The sequence below is a fragment of the Hypanus sabinus genome, unplaced genomic scaffold, assembly GCF_030144855.1.
Source record: "Hypanus sabinus isolate sHypSab1 unplaced genomic scaffold, sHypSab1.hap1 scaffold_1983, whole genome shotgun sequence".
NCBI classification, from domain to species: domain Eukaryota; kingdom Metazoa; phylum Chordata; class Chondrichthyes; order Myliobatiformes; family Dasyatidae; genus Hypanus; species Hypanus sabinus.
Genome location: NW_026780082.1, coordinates 1,179 through 17,931, shown reverse-complemented (window position 1 = coordinate 17,931; position 16,753 = coordinate 1,179). Strand labels below are relative to the sequence as shown.

The 16,753-nt window shown below is 44.5% G+C and overlaps 1 protein-coding gene and 1 long non-coding RNA gene across 3 annotated transcripts; one reads left to right on the top strand and one right to left on the bottom strand.

The window, feature by feature from the left end:
* The first annotated feature begins 1,103 nt into the window (after window positions 1-1,103).
* On the top strand, window positions 1,104-11,114 carry LOC132387556 (uncharacterized). Of its 2 annotated transcripts, XR_009509929.1 has the most exons (5): window positions 1,104-1,159; window positions 1,929-2,148; window positions 3,173-3,344; window positions 10,110-10,232; window positions 10,983-11,114. It is a non-coding gene; the product is annotated as an uncharacterized LOC132387556 (long non-coding RNA). The 2 variants fall into 2 exon arrangements; XR_009509928.1 differs by lacking the exons at window positions 10,110-10,232; window positions 10,983-11,114 and adding an exon at window positions 8,741-8,927.
* Window positions 11,115-13,981: 2,867 nt separating this feature from the next.
* Window positions 13,982-14,935, bottom strand: LOC132387555 (C3a anaphylatoxin chemotactic receptor-like). The gene has a single exon (XM_059959935.1). It carries the CDS (start codon window positions 14,933-14,935, stop codon window positions 13,982-13,984), a length of 954 nt encoding a protein of 317 aa, XP_059815918.1.
* Between the last annotated feature and the right edge of the window lie 1,818 nt (window positions 14,936-16,753).

Genomic DNA, 16,753 nt, shown 5'->3' with positions numbered 1-16,753 from the left:
ACGAAGTGGAGTTTGGGGTGTCACAGTGAAAGGGCCGGACGGCCGAACTCTCCCCGTTGTCCAAACATCCTTCCAGGTGAGGCGACACTTCACCTGTGCATCTTCGGGGGACGCCCGTTGTGTCCGCTGCTCCCGATGTGGCCGCCTCTACATTGGTGACACCAGCTCCTCCGCAGTTGTGCGGGGCAGGGTTGTTTTTTGGGGGGCGGATCGATGTTATTGTTCCCTTTTGTGCGGGAGGGGTGGGTTTTGGGGTTGATGATCAGGATGTCGTTCTTTTTGATGCGGGGGGTGGGGTGGGAGTGTGATTTTTCTCTCTGAACGACTTTCATGCTCTTTCTTTGTTTTGTAGTTCTCTGGAGAAAAAAAAACGCAAGAGTTGTTTATGGATACCTGCTTTGATAATAAACTGACCTTTGAACTATCCTCTCCCAGCGGGACCTCCCGGTGTCCAAACATTTTTATTCCGATTCCCATTCCCGATCCGACGTGTCAATCCATCCCCTCTTCTTGTGCCAAGTTAAAGCCACCCTCAAGGTCCAGGATCTGCACCTTGTATTCCGTCTGGGTAGCCCTCCCCCCAACCTGATGGCATGAATATCGATTTCTCCTCCCGGTGAACAAATCTTCCTCCCTCCCACTACCTCTGACTTCTCACGACTGTTGACTCTTTTCGATAGATGCTCCCGGGCCTGCTGACTTCCGCCACCATTTTGCTTGTGTTCCTCTGGATTTCCTGCATCTGCCGACCTTAAAGAGCAACCAGGAGAAAATCTGCAGATGCTGGAAATTCAAACAACACACACAGAATGCTGGTGGGACACAGCAGGCCAGGCAGCATCTATAAGGTGAAGCACTGTCGACCTTTCTGCGGTGTCCCACCAGCATTTTGTGTGTATTATCTGCAGACTTAAACGCGTTTGTGATTTGCCTCTCTGTTGTCCCTCACGCCTCCGATCACAGGAGGCGCTGCAGGGACCGCTGGCCACTAGTGGCGATGTGCAGACCTCCGGCCGTTGGTGTCACTGTACGGACCTCCGGCCACAGGCGACGATGTGCAGACCTCCGGCCACCGGTGGTGCTGCGGAAAACCTCCTGTTAAACGCATGCGCAGTGCCGACTGCCGCTGTTGTTGGGGGTTCTCCGACTGGAGCGGAAGGTGAGTCGGGTCTGATCTTGGCGGATTTCTGTAAATTGGGGGCCGGTTGCATTGGGAAAGGGCCGGGACCGAGATCTGCAGGACGGCTGGAGCAGGGTTGCAATGCCAATCTTTTAGCTGCCGGAGCTGTACGAGCGGTGATTGATAAGTTCGTGGCCCAAGTTAGAAGACCTAAAGTTATACAGCTCTCGGTACATGTACGTGCAGTTCAGCTTCCTTGCCCCATTCATGTGATGAGCACGTACACAAATTGGGTGTATGTGTGTGTATATATATAGGGCTTTTTATAATGTCAAACACTATACAAATATGAAAGAAATATATTTGAATTCCAGAGCTCCACAGAAATACGGTGATAGTTAAGACATAACAAGATTATAGCCAATCACTGCATTTCAGTATATAACTGGTACAATGAAACATATAACACTTAATTTAATAATACGATAAAGTTTGCACAGTTGCATTCACTAATAATCATAAAATATCATTCTCAAGCAAGTGGAGTAAAGAAAGTTGTTTGCTTAGAAGCCATAGGGTTGTTAATAAGAAAAAAAATACTTTTGTATTAGCAAGTAATCCACGGACCACCACAGTCACAGCTCCAGGATTTCACCAAAAACGATCAGAGATCTTAATGTTATTAGTGACATTTCCCCCCCATCCACCAACCCCTATCCCCCAACCCCCATTTCCGTCAAATTCCCTCAATTTAATATGCAGCCGCTGTTAAATTCCGCGCTTGTTTATTTTGACTTTTTTTTTACAGAAGTGCTGGAGTGGTGCTCCGGTGAGCTCCGGAGGTGCTCTGCACCCCTGTTTAGATCCAAGTAAAATGGACCCGGGGATCAAGCTGCCCCGGTTTATGAGGTGTTGAGCGAGTATTTCTGGTCTGGGATCAAATGTTTGTTTCTGGAGTTCCTTTGGAAGCAATGCTGCTAATCTGAGGAGAGAATGAGTTTGTATTCCATCCCTCACAAGGACAGGCTGTGAGTAAATGGGCTGTTCTGTGTTTGAACCAGTGGAAATAGACCTGGGGGGGGGTTCAGTGTTCAAACTGTGTTTGGGAATTCCTCCTCGCTGTCACCTGTCTGTCAGACAGTAGAAATCAAACAGAAACTCAAGTTGCTGGAAATCTGCACTAAAAATGATAAATTCTGAATCCATTCTGACAAATGATTGTGAACCTGAATCGTTAAATTTGTTACTCTCCCCACAGCAGTTCCTTACCTTTTTAGCGATTCTGGTGAATCCAGTTTCTTTTTATTCCATTCACTCTGGAGTGGTTTAAATTTCCTGATTGTCTGTTATACTTGGGAATGTGTTCCGTGCAGTTGTTGCTAATGAGATTCACGTGAATAATCTCCGGTATGATCGGCTTTATGTATGAGGAGCATTTGATGGTTATGGATGGGGCTGTGCTCAATGGAGTTCAGACGGGGGCGAAAGGGGAGGGGGTGGTTAAGTAAACCTACCGAATGCTGAAAAGCCTGGATACAGTGGACATGAAGGGGATATTTTCCATTAGACGGAGAGTCTGTGATCTGACAGCACGGGCTCAGAATAAAGATGCTTCCCTTCAAAACTGTGATGAGAAAAATATATTCAGCCAAAAGATGTCTGATCTGTGGAATTTATTGCCGCAGAGGTTGGTTGAGGCTGCCTTTTGGGTATATTTATGGCAGAGATTAATATATTGATGATTGCTAAGTAGGTTCAGGGTTACAGGAGGAAGGCAGGAATATGGTGCTGGAATAAATCTCAGCCATGGTTGAGTGGTGGGGCAGACCAGATGGATCGAATCACCGAATTCTGTTCCTGCATCTTACATCTTACCATGACAGAACGATTACTCCTTCCTATCCCATATTAGGTTTTGTGACGTGTCAGGGACAATTACAGATTTGTTCAGTGATATTGTTATATTTGTCTTGAATATTTAGATTTCAGTGAGCAGAAATATTTTGTTCTCCTTTGTATTGTTAACATGCTTCGTTATCTTTCGTGTTAAAGTTAGACCTGCGGTGAGAGATTTATTGGAAGAAAAGCCCACAAAACTGGAAGCAAACCACGACTGTAGACGAGGGAACAGCAGCGAGTGAACCAGCCCGAGGACTGAGAGCACCGACTGGAGAGAAACCCTTTTGACTCAGGGTTTCCATTGATTCAGTCAGGAGCAAGTCTGGTGAGTCTCATTTACTCAAACACTGGTCCTTTAGACATTACATGCCGTATATTCCAGAGTATAAGCCGACCCCCATTTTCAAGGTTAAAAAAGGGACTTTTTCATGTTACCTTTGTATAAGCTGTCCCCTTTTATAAAGGTTTTTGATTTAACCAGAAACAATCACAAGATCTCACATGCCTGTACTCAGCTTTGCATGATCCGGAACCTGAAAATTTTGTGAACCGGTACCTGCTAAGAAAACAGGCTTACACAGTGAAGAGCATTATAAGCAAATTCTTAATAAATAAATCAGAGAGGAAAGTTTTGGATTAGGTCTCCAATGGTGAAGAAGCCTCTGAAATGTAACCCTCGCGAAACCATTTAGCACCCATCGTAATCTCGTTAAAACATAACACGGGGTGGCGGGATCAGTACGTGCAATCAGTATTGAGTTTGCAACCGCCATGTACAAAAGATTAAAACGAATGCGATGTGATGCTGGCTTCAAGCTGAAGGTTGTTGATTTTGCTAAAGGAATGAATAATTCTGCAGCTGCTAAGAGGTTTAGTGTAAACGAGAGAGAGTGAGAGAGTGGAGAAAGGCAGAGGACACGCTGAGGGAAATGCCAAAGACGACATGTGCAAACCGCAGGAAAACACGCCAGTGGCCAGAACTGGAAGAAAAAGTTTTAGAGTGGGTGAATCACCAGCGATCATCCGGATACATTGATACCGGAGAAATGATTCGAGTTCAAGCGTTGAAATGGGCCGAAAACACTGTTTGGTCAGCGAAAATTTCAAAGCTACACGAAGTTGGTGCACCCGATTTATGAATAGACGCGATCTTGCGTTGAGACAAAAAACACAGATTGCTCAGAAAATTCCCGTGAGGTGTTGTTGTTTGCGTTCAAAATCGCTGCCGGTTGCTTGACGTGGGTTAAAGAGGTGTGGCGTCGACGTTCCGAAGGTTTCGGGAAGGAAAAGTCGCTGCTTGTCTGGGACGTGTTCAAAGCGCACTTGTCAGGTGAGACAAAAGCAGCATCAAAAGCTGAAAACAGGGACATTGCAGTCATCCCCGGTGGTTTGATCTCCGTGCTCCAGCCACTAGATGTGAGTTTAAACAAACCAAAGAATTCATGCATTGAGAGTGGAACGAATTTGACTCAAAAACAACCAATAAATGCGACCTGTCTTCCCTGTATTCATTTTTCCAAAGTTGGCACCCTCTGGATAAGCCGACCCCCTAATTTTAGGACCAAATTCTCTGCTTATACTCTGGAATTTACAGTGTCTGCCCAGGAGTATTAGTTCAGTCTGTCAGACCCAGTTGCAATAATGTACTGTCAGTGCCCGAGCTCTTTAAAGTCTCTCACATTCCCTCAGTGTTTGCTCATTTGAAGAACTTGCATCTTCTGAAGTAGCTTTTGGTCGGTTCTGAATGTGGAGAGGGAAAGAGGGGTGTTTATATTTACTATCCTGCAAAAAGAAGTAGTTGTTTACAATTACCTGCTGCAGACTCACTGCCCATACCCTGTACATTCTCAACCATATTATTGACATAGATGACAAGTAGCAATGGGTGTCACCCTGGGGAGCTCCAGGAGGCACGGGCCTTGACTCCAATAAACAGCCTCCCATCGTCACCAACACACACAAAATGGTGGAACACAGCAGGCCAGACAGCATCTATAAGGAGAAACACTGTCGACCACTGGTGCTTCCCCTCTCCCCCTTTCTTTCTCCCTCGGCCTCCCGTCCCATGATCCTCTCCCTTCTCCAGCTCTGTATCACTTTCACCAATCACCTTTCCAGCTCTTAGCTTTATCCCACCCCCTCTGGTCTTCTTCTATCATTTTGCATTCCCCCTCCCCCCAATACTTTCAAATCTCTTAGTATCTTTCCTTTCAGTTAGTCCTGACGAAGGGTCTTGGCCCAAAACGTGGATGGTGCTTCTCCCTATAGATGCTGCCTGGACTGCTGTGTTCCACCAGCATTTTGTGTGTGTTGTTTGAATTTCCAGCATCTGCAGATTTCCTCGTGTTTGCTCCCATCATCACCATCTGCTTCCTACCATCGAGCTGTTCCCAGACTCTGGGCTCTGTGACAAACACAATGTTAGCAGCAAGATTCGACAGTGATTAATATAAAGAGAGATCTGTTGCTTCTTGAAAGCTGTCTGATGCAATGGACCAGATCCGTCCTTGCTTACAACTTAATCTCCCCTCGGATCCATCCTCCTGGGTCACACTGTGTCCGACAACCCACATCCCCAACCTCCCTCCACCCCATCGGTAGCCCCACAACTTTCCCACCATTTACCCCACACCCGTACATGTGGACAGATCCTCGTCACCGACATCCACTCTCATAGCTTGGGGAACCACAACGAACTGATCCTACATTCCCGGCCCAGACGGTGCAGCCGTCGTAGCAACAGGTCGGCCAAGTAGCAACAACCACTCCGACCCTCGTCCCTCCTCGAGAACCCGTCTGGTAGGGTGTGGTTCCATGCAGCTGCCCTGTTCTTTCTCCCGGCAGCCAGGGATAGGCCCTATTTCCACAAACCCTATAAGCTCCATTTAGTGGTCCAGAGGTATCTTAAGTTTGACTCTTTGTATAGTTACTACTTCCCACTTGATAGGGTGCACTCTCATTATGGTCAAACCAACAAGTAGTACTAGCCACTGGAGATGTAACTCTTATCCCCGGCCATCGCTTGGAGGGGTCTTGTGGAGGAGATCTACGTCTCCAACCCTCAAAGCAACACCATACCCAGTCTCATCTTCCAGACCTGGATATGGTGCAATTGACAATGCTACCATTACAGCTATCAGAAAACACCATCACTGAATTTTGCCGCTGCTCTCCGATGATGGGTGCAGTGGAACTGCTGTTTTATTGCAAGTTCTTTATAGATTTCCTCATTTATTTTGGCCCATTGTCCTGGCTTATTTCTGGAAGTCCACAGTGAGGAGTTATTTAGCAATATTTTCACAACAGTCATCGTGGTATTATGAGTTGTAGGAACAGCTCAGCCTTCTGGGCGGAGATGGCCGCTTCAAAAGAGGCCTGCTCAATTACACTGGCATGCAAAAGTTTGGGCACCCCTGGTCAAAATTTCTGTTACTGTTAAACGAGTAAATTTTGAACTGATTTCCGAAAGGCGTAAGTTAAAGATGACACATTTCTTTCATATTTTAAACAAGAAAGCTTTTTTATTTCCATTTTTTATAGTTTCAAAATAACAAAAAAGGAAGAGGGCTCGAAGCAAAAGTTTGGGCACCCTGCCTGGTCTTTATTTAGTAACACCCCCTTTGGCAAGTGTCACTGCTTGTAAACGCTTTTTGTAGCCAGCTAAGAGGCTTTCAATTCTTGTTTGGGGGATTTTCGCCCATTCTTCCTTGTAAAAGGCTTCTAGTTCTGTGGATTCTTGAGCTGTCTTGCATGCACTGATCTTTTGAGGTCTATCCACAGATTCTCGATGATGTTTTCATCGGAGGACTGTGAGGGTCATGGCAAAACCTTCAGCTTGCACCTCTTGAGGTAGTTCATTGTGGATTTTGAGTTATGTTTAGGATCATTATCTTGTTGTAAAAACCATCTTCTTTTCATCTTCGGTTTTTTTACGGACAGTATGATGTTGGCTTCCAGAATTTGCTGGTATTTAATTTAATTAATTCTTCTCTTTATCAGTAAAAGGTTCTTGCAATTAAGGGAAGTACAGTTCTCAAACCAGGCCGTGATGCAGCCAGTCAGGATGCTCTGAATTGTGTTCCTTTAGAAAGTCCTTATGATTTGGGTCCCCATCCCAATCTTCTTCAACCGTCTGAGGTGAAAGAGGCGCTGTTGTGTTTTTATCACAACACAGCCAGTATATGCAGACCATGTGAGATCCTTGGTGGCGTTTATGCCATGGAACTTAAAGTTGCTCACCCTCTCAACCCCAGATCCATTGATGTCAGTAGGGGTTAACCTGTCTCCATTCCTTCTGTCCAGATTCCACATGAGCTGAGGACAGGGAATTATGATATTCTAGCCATTGTTGGGACTTGGTTGCACCCAACAGTCTGAGCGATTTAGAGGAACAGATTTGTAGAGAGATCGCAGACCATGCCAAGAAACAAAGGTTTTAGTAAGTGATTTTAACTTTCCATATATTGACTGAGACTCCCATACTGTAAAAGGAATAGATGGGGTAAAGTTTGTCAAATGTGGCCTTAATCAGTACCTAGAATTCCTGACGTATAAGTGTGCAATAAGCTGTTAGGAAATGATCCATGGCTGGTGACAGCAATTAGAGATCATAATGCCATGAAATTGAAAATAAATAAGGAAAAAGAGAGTTCTGGATCACGGGTTGAGATTCTCAATTGGAGAAAGGTCAATTTTGATGGTATCAGAAAGGATCTGACAAGTGTGGTTTGTGACAGGCTGTTTTCTGGCAAAGGAGTACTTGGTAAGTGGGAGGCCTTCAGAAGTGAAATTTTGAGGGTGTAGAGTTTGTATGTGTCTGTCAAAATAAAAGGTGAAAGGTAACTGGTGCAGGGAACCTTGGTTCTCAATAGATATTGAAGCCCCGGATATTTTGTTCCTCTAAATGCCTCAGACTGTTGGGTGCTGCCAAGACTTATTAATGACTGACTCATTAATGATCATTCTATGTCCTCAACTGATCTGACTTGTTTTTCGGTCTTCTGTTGGTTTCTCAAAGCTTCCCAATTGTTTTTGCTCTTTTGTTTGCTCTCTCTTTGGCTTTTATGTTGGCTTTGGCTCATTTCAGCTCTGGTCGTGTCCTCCTGCCTTTCCAATGCTTCCATTTCTTTGGGATGTATCGATCACTCAGCTCCTGAATTGTTCCCAGAAACTCCAGCCATTGCTGCTGCGTTGTCACTCCTACTTTTTCCCTTCCATATATATAACCATATAACAATTCCAGCACGGAAACAGGCCATCTCGTCCCTTCTAGTCCGTGCCGATGCTAACACTCACATAGTCCCACTGGCCCGCACTCAGCCCATAACCCTCCATTCCTGTCCATATACCTATCCAATTTTACTTTAAATGACAATACCAAACCTGCCTTTACCACTTCTACTGGAAGCTCGTTCCACACTCTCTGAGTAAAGAAATTCCCCCTCGTGTTACCCTTAAACTTTTGCCCTCTAACTCTCAACTCATGTCCTCTTGTTTGAATCTCCCATACTCTCATTGGAAAAAGCCTATCCACATCAACTCGATATATCCCCATTATTTTAAATACCTCTATCAAGTCCCCCCTCAACCTTCTACGCTCCAAAGAATTAAGACCTAACTTGTTCAGCCTTTCCCTGTAACTTAGGTGCTGAAACCAGATAACATTCTAGTAAAGCTTCTCTGTACTCTCTCTGTTTTGTTGATATCTTTCCTATAATTCAGTGAACAGAACTGTACACAATACAAAAGAGCCACGAGTCAGCAACTGTCCCTTGATTGGGAGAGGACAATAGATGGAGGTTGCTTTGGACCAGAGCCAATGACCAGGTGTTAAAGGCCAGACAGATGACCTGCGGAATGCGACGTTTGAATTGATAAGGAATGGATATAAAAGTGGATGCCTTGTGGGTGCTGGGGGTGGTAACTTCGAAGAATAACCATCGCAGATACAAGCGAGAAGAACCCTGCGTGAAGCACGTGGAGAGGGCGTCGGGACCACGAGGAACAAGGAGCGTCTGGCCAGCGTAAATTCCTCCGCCCGGGTAATACCTTTGATATTCTTTGACTATCCAGCAGAGTCAGGGGTCCTCAGCAGGTTTGCACACAAGGTATTTAGTGTATGACTTCAAGTATCAGTTAGTTTGAACAATACAGGTAATTGTCAGTAAATACAGAACTCTCTGTGCCTCACTCAGAATAATTGGAAGAGGTAGAAGCGGTATCTGTCTCTCTCTTTTTCAAACAGAATTGGCGTCCCTGGGTGGGCTCGAGGTTAAATCTCTTGTTGAGTCAGCACGGGACTCGAGCCGGACCACGTGGGTGAGAAATAGAGAAATCGGGGCGGGGTAACTGGTTGGTAGAGACCCAGGATGAAGAATTTAGGGAAATCTGCAAGTCCGAAGGACTTGGCTAGCTTTGATCGGAGGGAATTCCTCCAGAAGTACTTATTGGGGAATAGCCAAAATACGGGCTGTGTGCTGGACACACCAGCGGTAAAGGCGGCGAAGTGTTGTTTAGAATTGCCCGAGGAAAATTGTCGGACAAGGAATTTAAGCGATTACTGAAGCCAGTAGCAGTTACCTGCCTCCCTCAGGAATTAATAGGAAATCGGCAAAAAAAGCCGACGCTGAGAGAGATAAGTTAGCAGACGAAAACAAAAGAATCCGAGAGGTGAAAGGGGAAAGCCCTAATGGCTGCTCGAAATCTCCCAGTATCGCGCGATCTCTTTCCTCCATCGAGGGTCCAGTGGCTCCAAGAACTCCTGCCATTACTCGGTTCAGGCGGGTCCCTTGCCGAAATTCTCTGCTCCCCTTCTCTTTTCTTCAATTATCCATTCTGGTACTACATTCTCTCTCGAGCAAATCGCTTCCCCGTCCTTCCATTTCTCCATGTTCTATTCCCCTCTCTTATCAGATTCCTTCTTCTCCATCTGTTACTTTTTTTCAAATAACAAATACAAAGTATTTACTTCATCCCTCTTCCTCACCCACCCATCTAAACGCTCACTTGGCCACAAATATCACGTACCAGTCTCTACTCAGTATAGCCTCCCCCACCGTCTTATTCTGACATTTTCCTCCTTCTTCTCCAGTCCAATTCGCAGCTCTATTTAAAATGGCCTCGACCCGAAACGTCGACTCTTTATTCACCTCCATAGATGCTGTCTGAACTGCCGAACCCCTCCAGCATTCTGTGTGGGTTAACAAACTTTCAGGTGAGTGGACAGGCTACAAAATATGAAAGTAATATGTAGGGCTTTAATACAGATATAGTTCAAATCCCTTTTATAAAGCAATTTGTCCGCACTTAATTTCCGAGTGTCCCTCATCCGATCCAGAATATCCACTCATTCATCGCCCTCGCAGTGACGTTAGATTAGATGCGGCGAAGTTCTCATGTTTATTTCACCCTCCTCCCATCCATGGAAAGGATCTCATCTGACTTGCGGACCAGACACCACAACACCATCAGTCTTGCAGAGGTTCCCTGATCCCGTTGGTCCAACACACTGCACAGTGGTCAATTGAGTTGAGTTGCAAATAACAAAAGTTGAGTTTCAATTGGAAATGTTAACAAAAGATCATATTTAGTTTTAATTTAAGCACGTCATTTAAATAAAACAGGATCTGGAACTGTAGCGGATTTCTGATCTAATTGTTTCAATTGTTTGGCTAATTCAAATCTTTCTTTATTAGCTTCATTATTAACAATCGCAGTATATGAAATCATTTGTCCTCTAATATAGGCCTTGGAAGTATCCCATACAGTACGAATTGAAGTATCATTCTTTTTATTCTCTTCAAAAATCAAAATAATATGCCTCTTTAGAAATTAAAAAAAATCCTTATCAGATAACAAAGATGTATTAATACGCCAAAATGTGTTTGCTTGAGGACGACCAGGGAGATTTAAAGACAGAAATACAGGAGCATGATCTGAAACAGCATTCTCTTTATATTCACAGGAAGGAACTGATGAAATCATTTGACTATCAATAAAGAGTAATCAATCCTGGAATATGTATGATGGACATGGGGAAAAACGAGTACATCCAATCTAAAGGGTGTAAGAAACGCCAAATATCAACAATACCACATTTCAATAAAAAAAATAAACAAAAAACAAAGCTGACTTATTAAGAGACGCTGGTTTAGAAGATGATCGGTTTAAACTTGGGTTTATCCAGTAGTTAAAATCTCCTCCCATCACCAAAGAAGAAAGACTCAGATCTGGTAAAGACGAAAAAAAAACGCTGAATGTATCCGGATCATCTACTTTTGGGGTATGCACAATGGCAATACGATTACTTTATTACTTAGTTTTACTGAAACTATAACAAAACGTCCAATCGTATCAGACACTACTTCATGTTCGACAAAGGAAAATGTATTGCCTATAAGAATCAAATTCCGCTAGATTTGTCCTGAAAAGACGAATGAAAACAAAGGCCGTTCCAACGGCTAAAAAACGTAGATGATCGCATTTGCAGATGTGAGTTTCTTACTAAAATATAATGGGTTCTTTAAATGCCCCAATATATGCAAAAATCTTATTACGTTTAACAGGGTGATTTAACCCCTCACGTTAAATCTAAGTAAATTAGAAGTTTGGTTCATTTTTATATTATTTAAAGGAAAGTTTAAAATGTAAGTTAAACCAATCCATAAACCTTGAGAAATGGCAAGCAAGCAACAAATTAGCTAACAAAAAATCGAAAAAAACGTATAAGAAAAATAATCATGCCCCGCCCACCTCCCAAGAAAGAAGACCGACCAACAGATGGCCAGCATCTACTACTACTGACAACCCTCCCAAAAAAACCTTGTGATGGCTCCAATTAGTTTCAATGTTTTTTAAAATATATTTCAAACTTGACGAAAGAATATCCAAACAATTATCGTATAACAAAAATACAGTATTAAAAATACAAAAGGAAATTAGTTACAAATGTTTACCAAAAGTAAACCCTAGAATTCTTCAGACAGAAAGTCATTGAACATTTAAACTTTTATCTCCATGGGAAAACAGGCTAAGCAGTTAGCTTTCAAATTAAAAAAAAATCTTTCTGCTGCGATTCTCGAACTAAACCATTCGAAGGATCGATCTTTAGTGAGATTCTCAGTCAAACTGGGCAGCCATGGGACGGGTTAAAACCCTTGTTAAAAAATTCCAACAAAGCTGCTTACACTTAGCACGTTCCTGCATAAACTCAAGCAAATCGTCTTCGAGAATCTTAATATTCCAACATATAACGAATCATGCCCCTACGACGGCATTTGAGAATTAATATTTTCTCATTTAATCTTGACACTTCATGTAAGGACAAACTAAACAGCTAGCGTTCGGATTTAAAGAAGAAAAAAAACACCTTTGTGTTTCAGCAGTCGAACGAAACGATCCCAAAGATCCATTTTTGTGTGATTCTGAGTCGAGTTGGGTAGCGAAGGGAATCCTTGTTAAAAGCCTTCCACAATTCTATCCACAATTCTAATCTTACCTTCTTACCAAGGTAGACAATCATGCCTCATCGTCGAGAATCACATGTTAACAGTTCCTTTGTTGTAAACTCATGAAAACAGATTATTACTGATCTTGGTATATCTCTGTTATGAGTTCTAAACACGGGATACCTATGAACTTGATCAATCATAGGCAAAGACGCCAACATTTCCGGAAGGAGTACTCGTCGAAAGTTTGCAAAGAATTTTTTAGGACGATTACCTTCTGTTAATTCTTCGAGACCCAGAACCGGTAGGCTGTACCTTCTAGTTCTATTTTCCATGTTGACAATCTTCTGTCTTAACTTTCGTTGGACGTCGATTACTTTTCATAAATCTTTTGCAGTTCATCCACTTCCGTTTGCAGAAACGAAAACATTGCTTCTTTACTTTTATGCGTTTATCGTGTTCATTAACAGATGGTTGAATAGAATTCAATTTACCATCCATTACTTTAAATTCACAGCTGAACTGTTGAAACTTCTCAGAGGCTCCTCGTTTATGATTTGCAGCAAATCCACAATAGAATCCAGCGAAGCTGCGGATCATCCTTTTTACTACCTCTGTCACTCGTTGTAGCCATAATGAAAAAAATATCACACATAAAAAAGAAGTTTCAGGACAGGTTGGAAATAGTATGATAACTAGATTTAGAGCATCGACAGATTGCTGTTACTCCATCAGCCACCACCAGGAAATCAGAAACTGCTGATTTAATGGGATTCTCACGCACGACGGTCTGTTTAGAGTTTATCGAGAAGAGTGAGATAAAAACCATCCAGTTCTGTGGGTGAAAATGACTTGTAGGGTGAGAGGTCATAGGAACATTGGGACTACTTGGTGAAAGAGGTGTATGCAGTTCTGGTCGCCCATTGCATTAAAGATGTCGAGGCTTTGCAGAGGGTGTAGAGGAGATACACCAGAAAGCTGCCTGTATTAGAGAGCATCGTCTACTACGAGAGGTTGAATACACTTGGTTTATTTTCACTGGGGTGGTGGGATGACGTTTAGAAGATAAAGAAAGGCATGGGTAATCCGTGTGTTTCCCAGGATTGTAATGTCTGATACCAGAGGACGTCCATTTAAAGTGGGAGGGCGTCATTCCGAAGGATATAGAAAGCCCAGGTTAATTGCACAGACAGTGGTGTGTGCCTGGCACAGGCTGCCCGGAATGGTGGTAATTGTAGATAGGTTAGAAAACTTTAAGAGATGATTAGACAGGTAGAATCAGCATAAAGGCAGGATATCTCCATTGTGTAGGCGGAGGGTATTTGGTTAATTGACCATTTATTGACTGACTGAATTGGTACGGTACATTGTTGAGCGAGAGGTCTGTGTTCTATATTCTAAGAGATTAAAATAAGAGTGTAGTAAAGACTCCACTGCCGACCATAACTGCATTCGACTGTCCACTGTGTCGGTAGTCAGGGGATATCAGTCGGACGTCTAGCCGCGAGGAACTCCCTCAGACATTCGTATTTGAGGCGAGGTTGGGGGTTTGGGGCTGGGTCTCCGATTCCAGCCTCTGCTCGGCCAAGGCCAGATGAAGCGAAGTGAGGATGGAGCGCCTGAAGACCTGGTGGAATTCGCGGCCAACGAAGACATAGAGAAGCGGGTTGAGGGCGCTGTTGAAGGAGGCCAGGGCAACAGTGAATAATGACAGGTCCGGTGGAATCGGTTTCACGATTGCAACGAGGTTGCAGACAGTGTTCGGGATCCAACAGATCATAAAGGTGATGACAACGGTGATGATGAGGCAGACAGACTTCTTAGATTTTACGAACCTGTTCTCTTGCAGCCTACAACCAACCAGGGAGTAGCTGGTGATCATAATTAGAAGGGGAAGACCGAAGATGAAAACAAACCAAAATGGCTGCAAGACAGTCAATTCCTTCTTCCAATCCTGAAGCAGGAGGACGGGCTTGCACATGGCGAAGGCTAGGATCCAGATTCCGAAGCAAGCCCCACGAGCCCATGTGAGGCTCAGTTGTTGCTGGAACCACGAAGGCCGAGTAATAGCCAGGCAGCGGCAGATGCTGATCAGACATAACAGATAAATGCTGGCGGTTGCGTTGAGGAACGTCAACGTCCTAATAAACTCCATGGAAAAGTAGGCGTTGTCCCCAAAGCAGATCAGGGAGATGTTTGCCATTCTGAAGGGAAGGGTGAGGCAATAGATCAGGTCAGCCAGAGCCAGGTTCAGGAAACACACCGTGTGGACCTTACTCTTCATCTTGAAGCCCGTCACCCAGATGACTGCGCCATTGCCCGGGACGCCCAGTAGGACGGTGAGGGTGAAGATGACCATTGACACGACGGAAGGTGCTCCCCACTCCATTCTGTTTCCATCGGCCATGGAATTGTGAGAGGAGAGATTCCCAGCGAGCGTCGAACTGGTCATTCCTTCGGAGAACGACATTGTCGGATCTGGTAGATGAGATATCGTGGAAGTGAGAGGGGTGCAGAATGGAGAGGTGGCGAATTCAGGAGGAGGTGTGAGAGCGAAGAGGGGACGAGAGGATGAGGAGCAGAGATGGGATGTAACACGGAAGAGAAACCTGACACAGCGCAACGGCAGTGAGGCTGGCGGAAGTCTGCTGCAGCGCAGAGACCACAGTCGTCTCGCATTCCAGGCCACTTAACCCTGACCGGCATGTCCCCGATCTGTCAACGACCATGTGATGTATGGCCGTACATTAGAGAAAGTCGCGCGCGGCCGATCTCCATTAAGGAAATGCACCCGACCACTGACGTATTGTGGATCTTGCATCGGCCTCTACAGCCAGCCGAGGACCCAAGGATGACAATTCCTTAGAAGAACATTCTACTGGACTGGAGCGATCAAGCTACTACCAGTACTAGTTCTTGCTCCCGTGAACGTGCCGGATTCCCGCGGGTGCTTCGCTTTCCTCCCACATTCCAAAAACGCTCTGGCTCTTAGGTGAATTGACCTTATTGAACTTTCCTGTAGTTAGGCTCGGGTCAACCAGGTAAGTTGCTGGGCACTGCGACTCGTTGGGCCGGAAGGATCTATTACTGCACGGTACTTTAGTAAATTGATGTATTGCACTGTCGCCAAAGGACAAAATTATTTCATAATATACTGTTTGTGAGTGACGATACACCTGACTCTCATATGGGTTGTGGACCGAAACTGATAAGGGGGCAGGGAGAAGGGAATCATGCTTGGAGGAAAGGGGAAGTGAATGCGAGGAAGCGGAAAGCACCAAAGGGCGATTCTGTAAGGACAACAAACTATTTGAAAATCAAATGACCTTCCCTGTTGTCTCAGGTCAGCGCGTGTTTACATCCGTGCTAGCAACTGCTCCCAATACCGAACCTGGCCATCCTTCTCTGGTACCAGTCCCAACTCCCTCCCGCGGCTCATCACCCTCGCCATTCCCAGCATCCTTTACTTCCGCCCGCCGCTCTCCGGTCTACGTTGACGACTATAGTACCCTGGAAAGTTCGAAGTCACCTTCACTACAGAAATGTGCACAGGACGTTTGCACGAACATAGAAGAATCCAGCACAAGAATACTCCACAATATTGTACCAAATCAATTAAGTAAGTAAGCACATGGCCTACGTAACTAATGGCGTCTGCTAACACAATGCCCATTTCCCTCACATTCACGTTCCCATCCAAGCGGCTCTTACCATTCTCAATGTATCTGCCTCCACCACCACTCTTTCAGCACATTCCAGGCACCCACCGCTCTATGAAAAAAAAACTTACCTGCACGTCTCCTTTCATCTTATCCCCTCTTACCTTAAAGGCACGCCTTCTGGTACTGGCCAATTCAACAGTTGAAAAATAGCGATACTGACTGTCTACTCCATCTTTTCCTCTCATCATCATATAAAGGATTTCTACCACTATCACCGTTACTACCATCACTAGCACATCACTAGCAAATATTACTACTATTACTATTGCTACAAGATCACTACAGCAACAGGTCCTTGGCCTAGAAGGCCATGCCTCCCATTTCCCCGTTTACACCAATCCATATGATGTTTGTCAACTCCACTGGCAGCCACGTTCAAAGTGTCAGTTCATAATGGACAGCATGGTAGCGCAGTCATTAACATGACTCTGATGCAGTGCCAACAAGCCGAGTTCATCTCCCGCCGCTGTCTGAAGGGAGTTTAGAATTTGTCCCCGCTATTGCGTGGGTTTATTCTGGGTGCTCCAGTTTCCTCACACATAAGATTATAATTCCGTAAGATATAG

Excerpts from the sequence above, each read along its gene's own strand:
- LOC132387555 (XM_059959935.1), bottom strand. The coding sequence starts at position 14,935 with ATGTCGTTCTCCGAAGGAATGACCAGTTCGACGCTCGCTGGGAATCTC.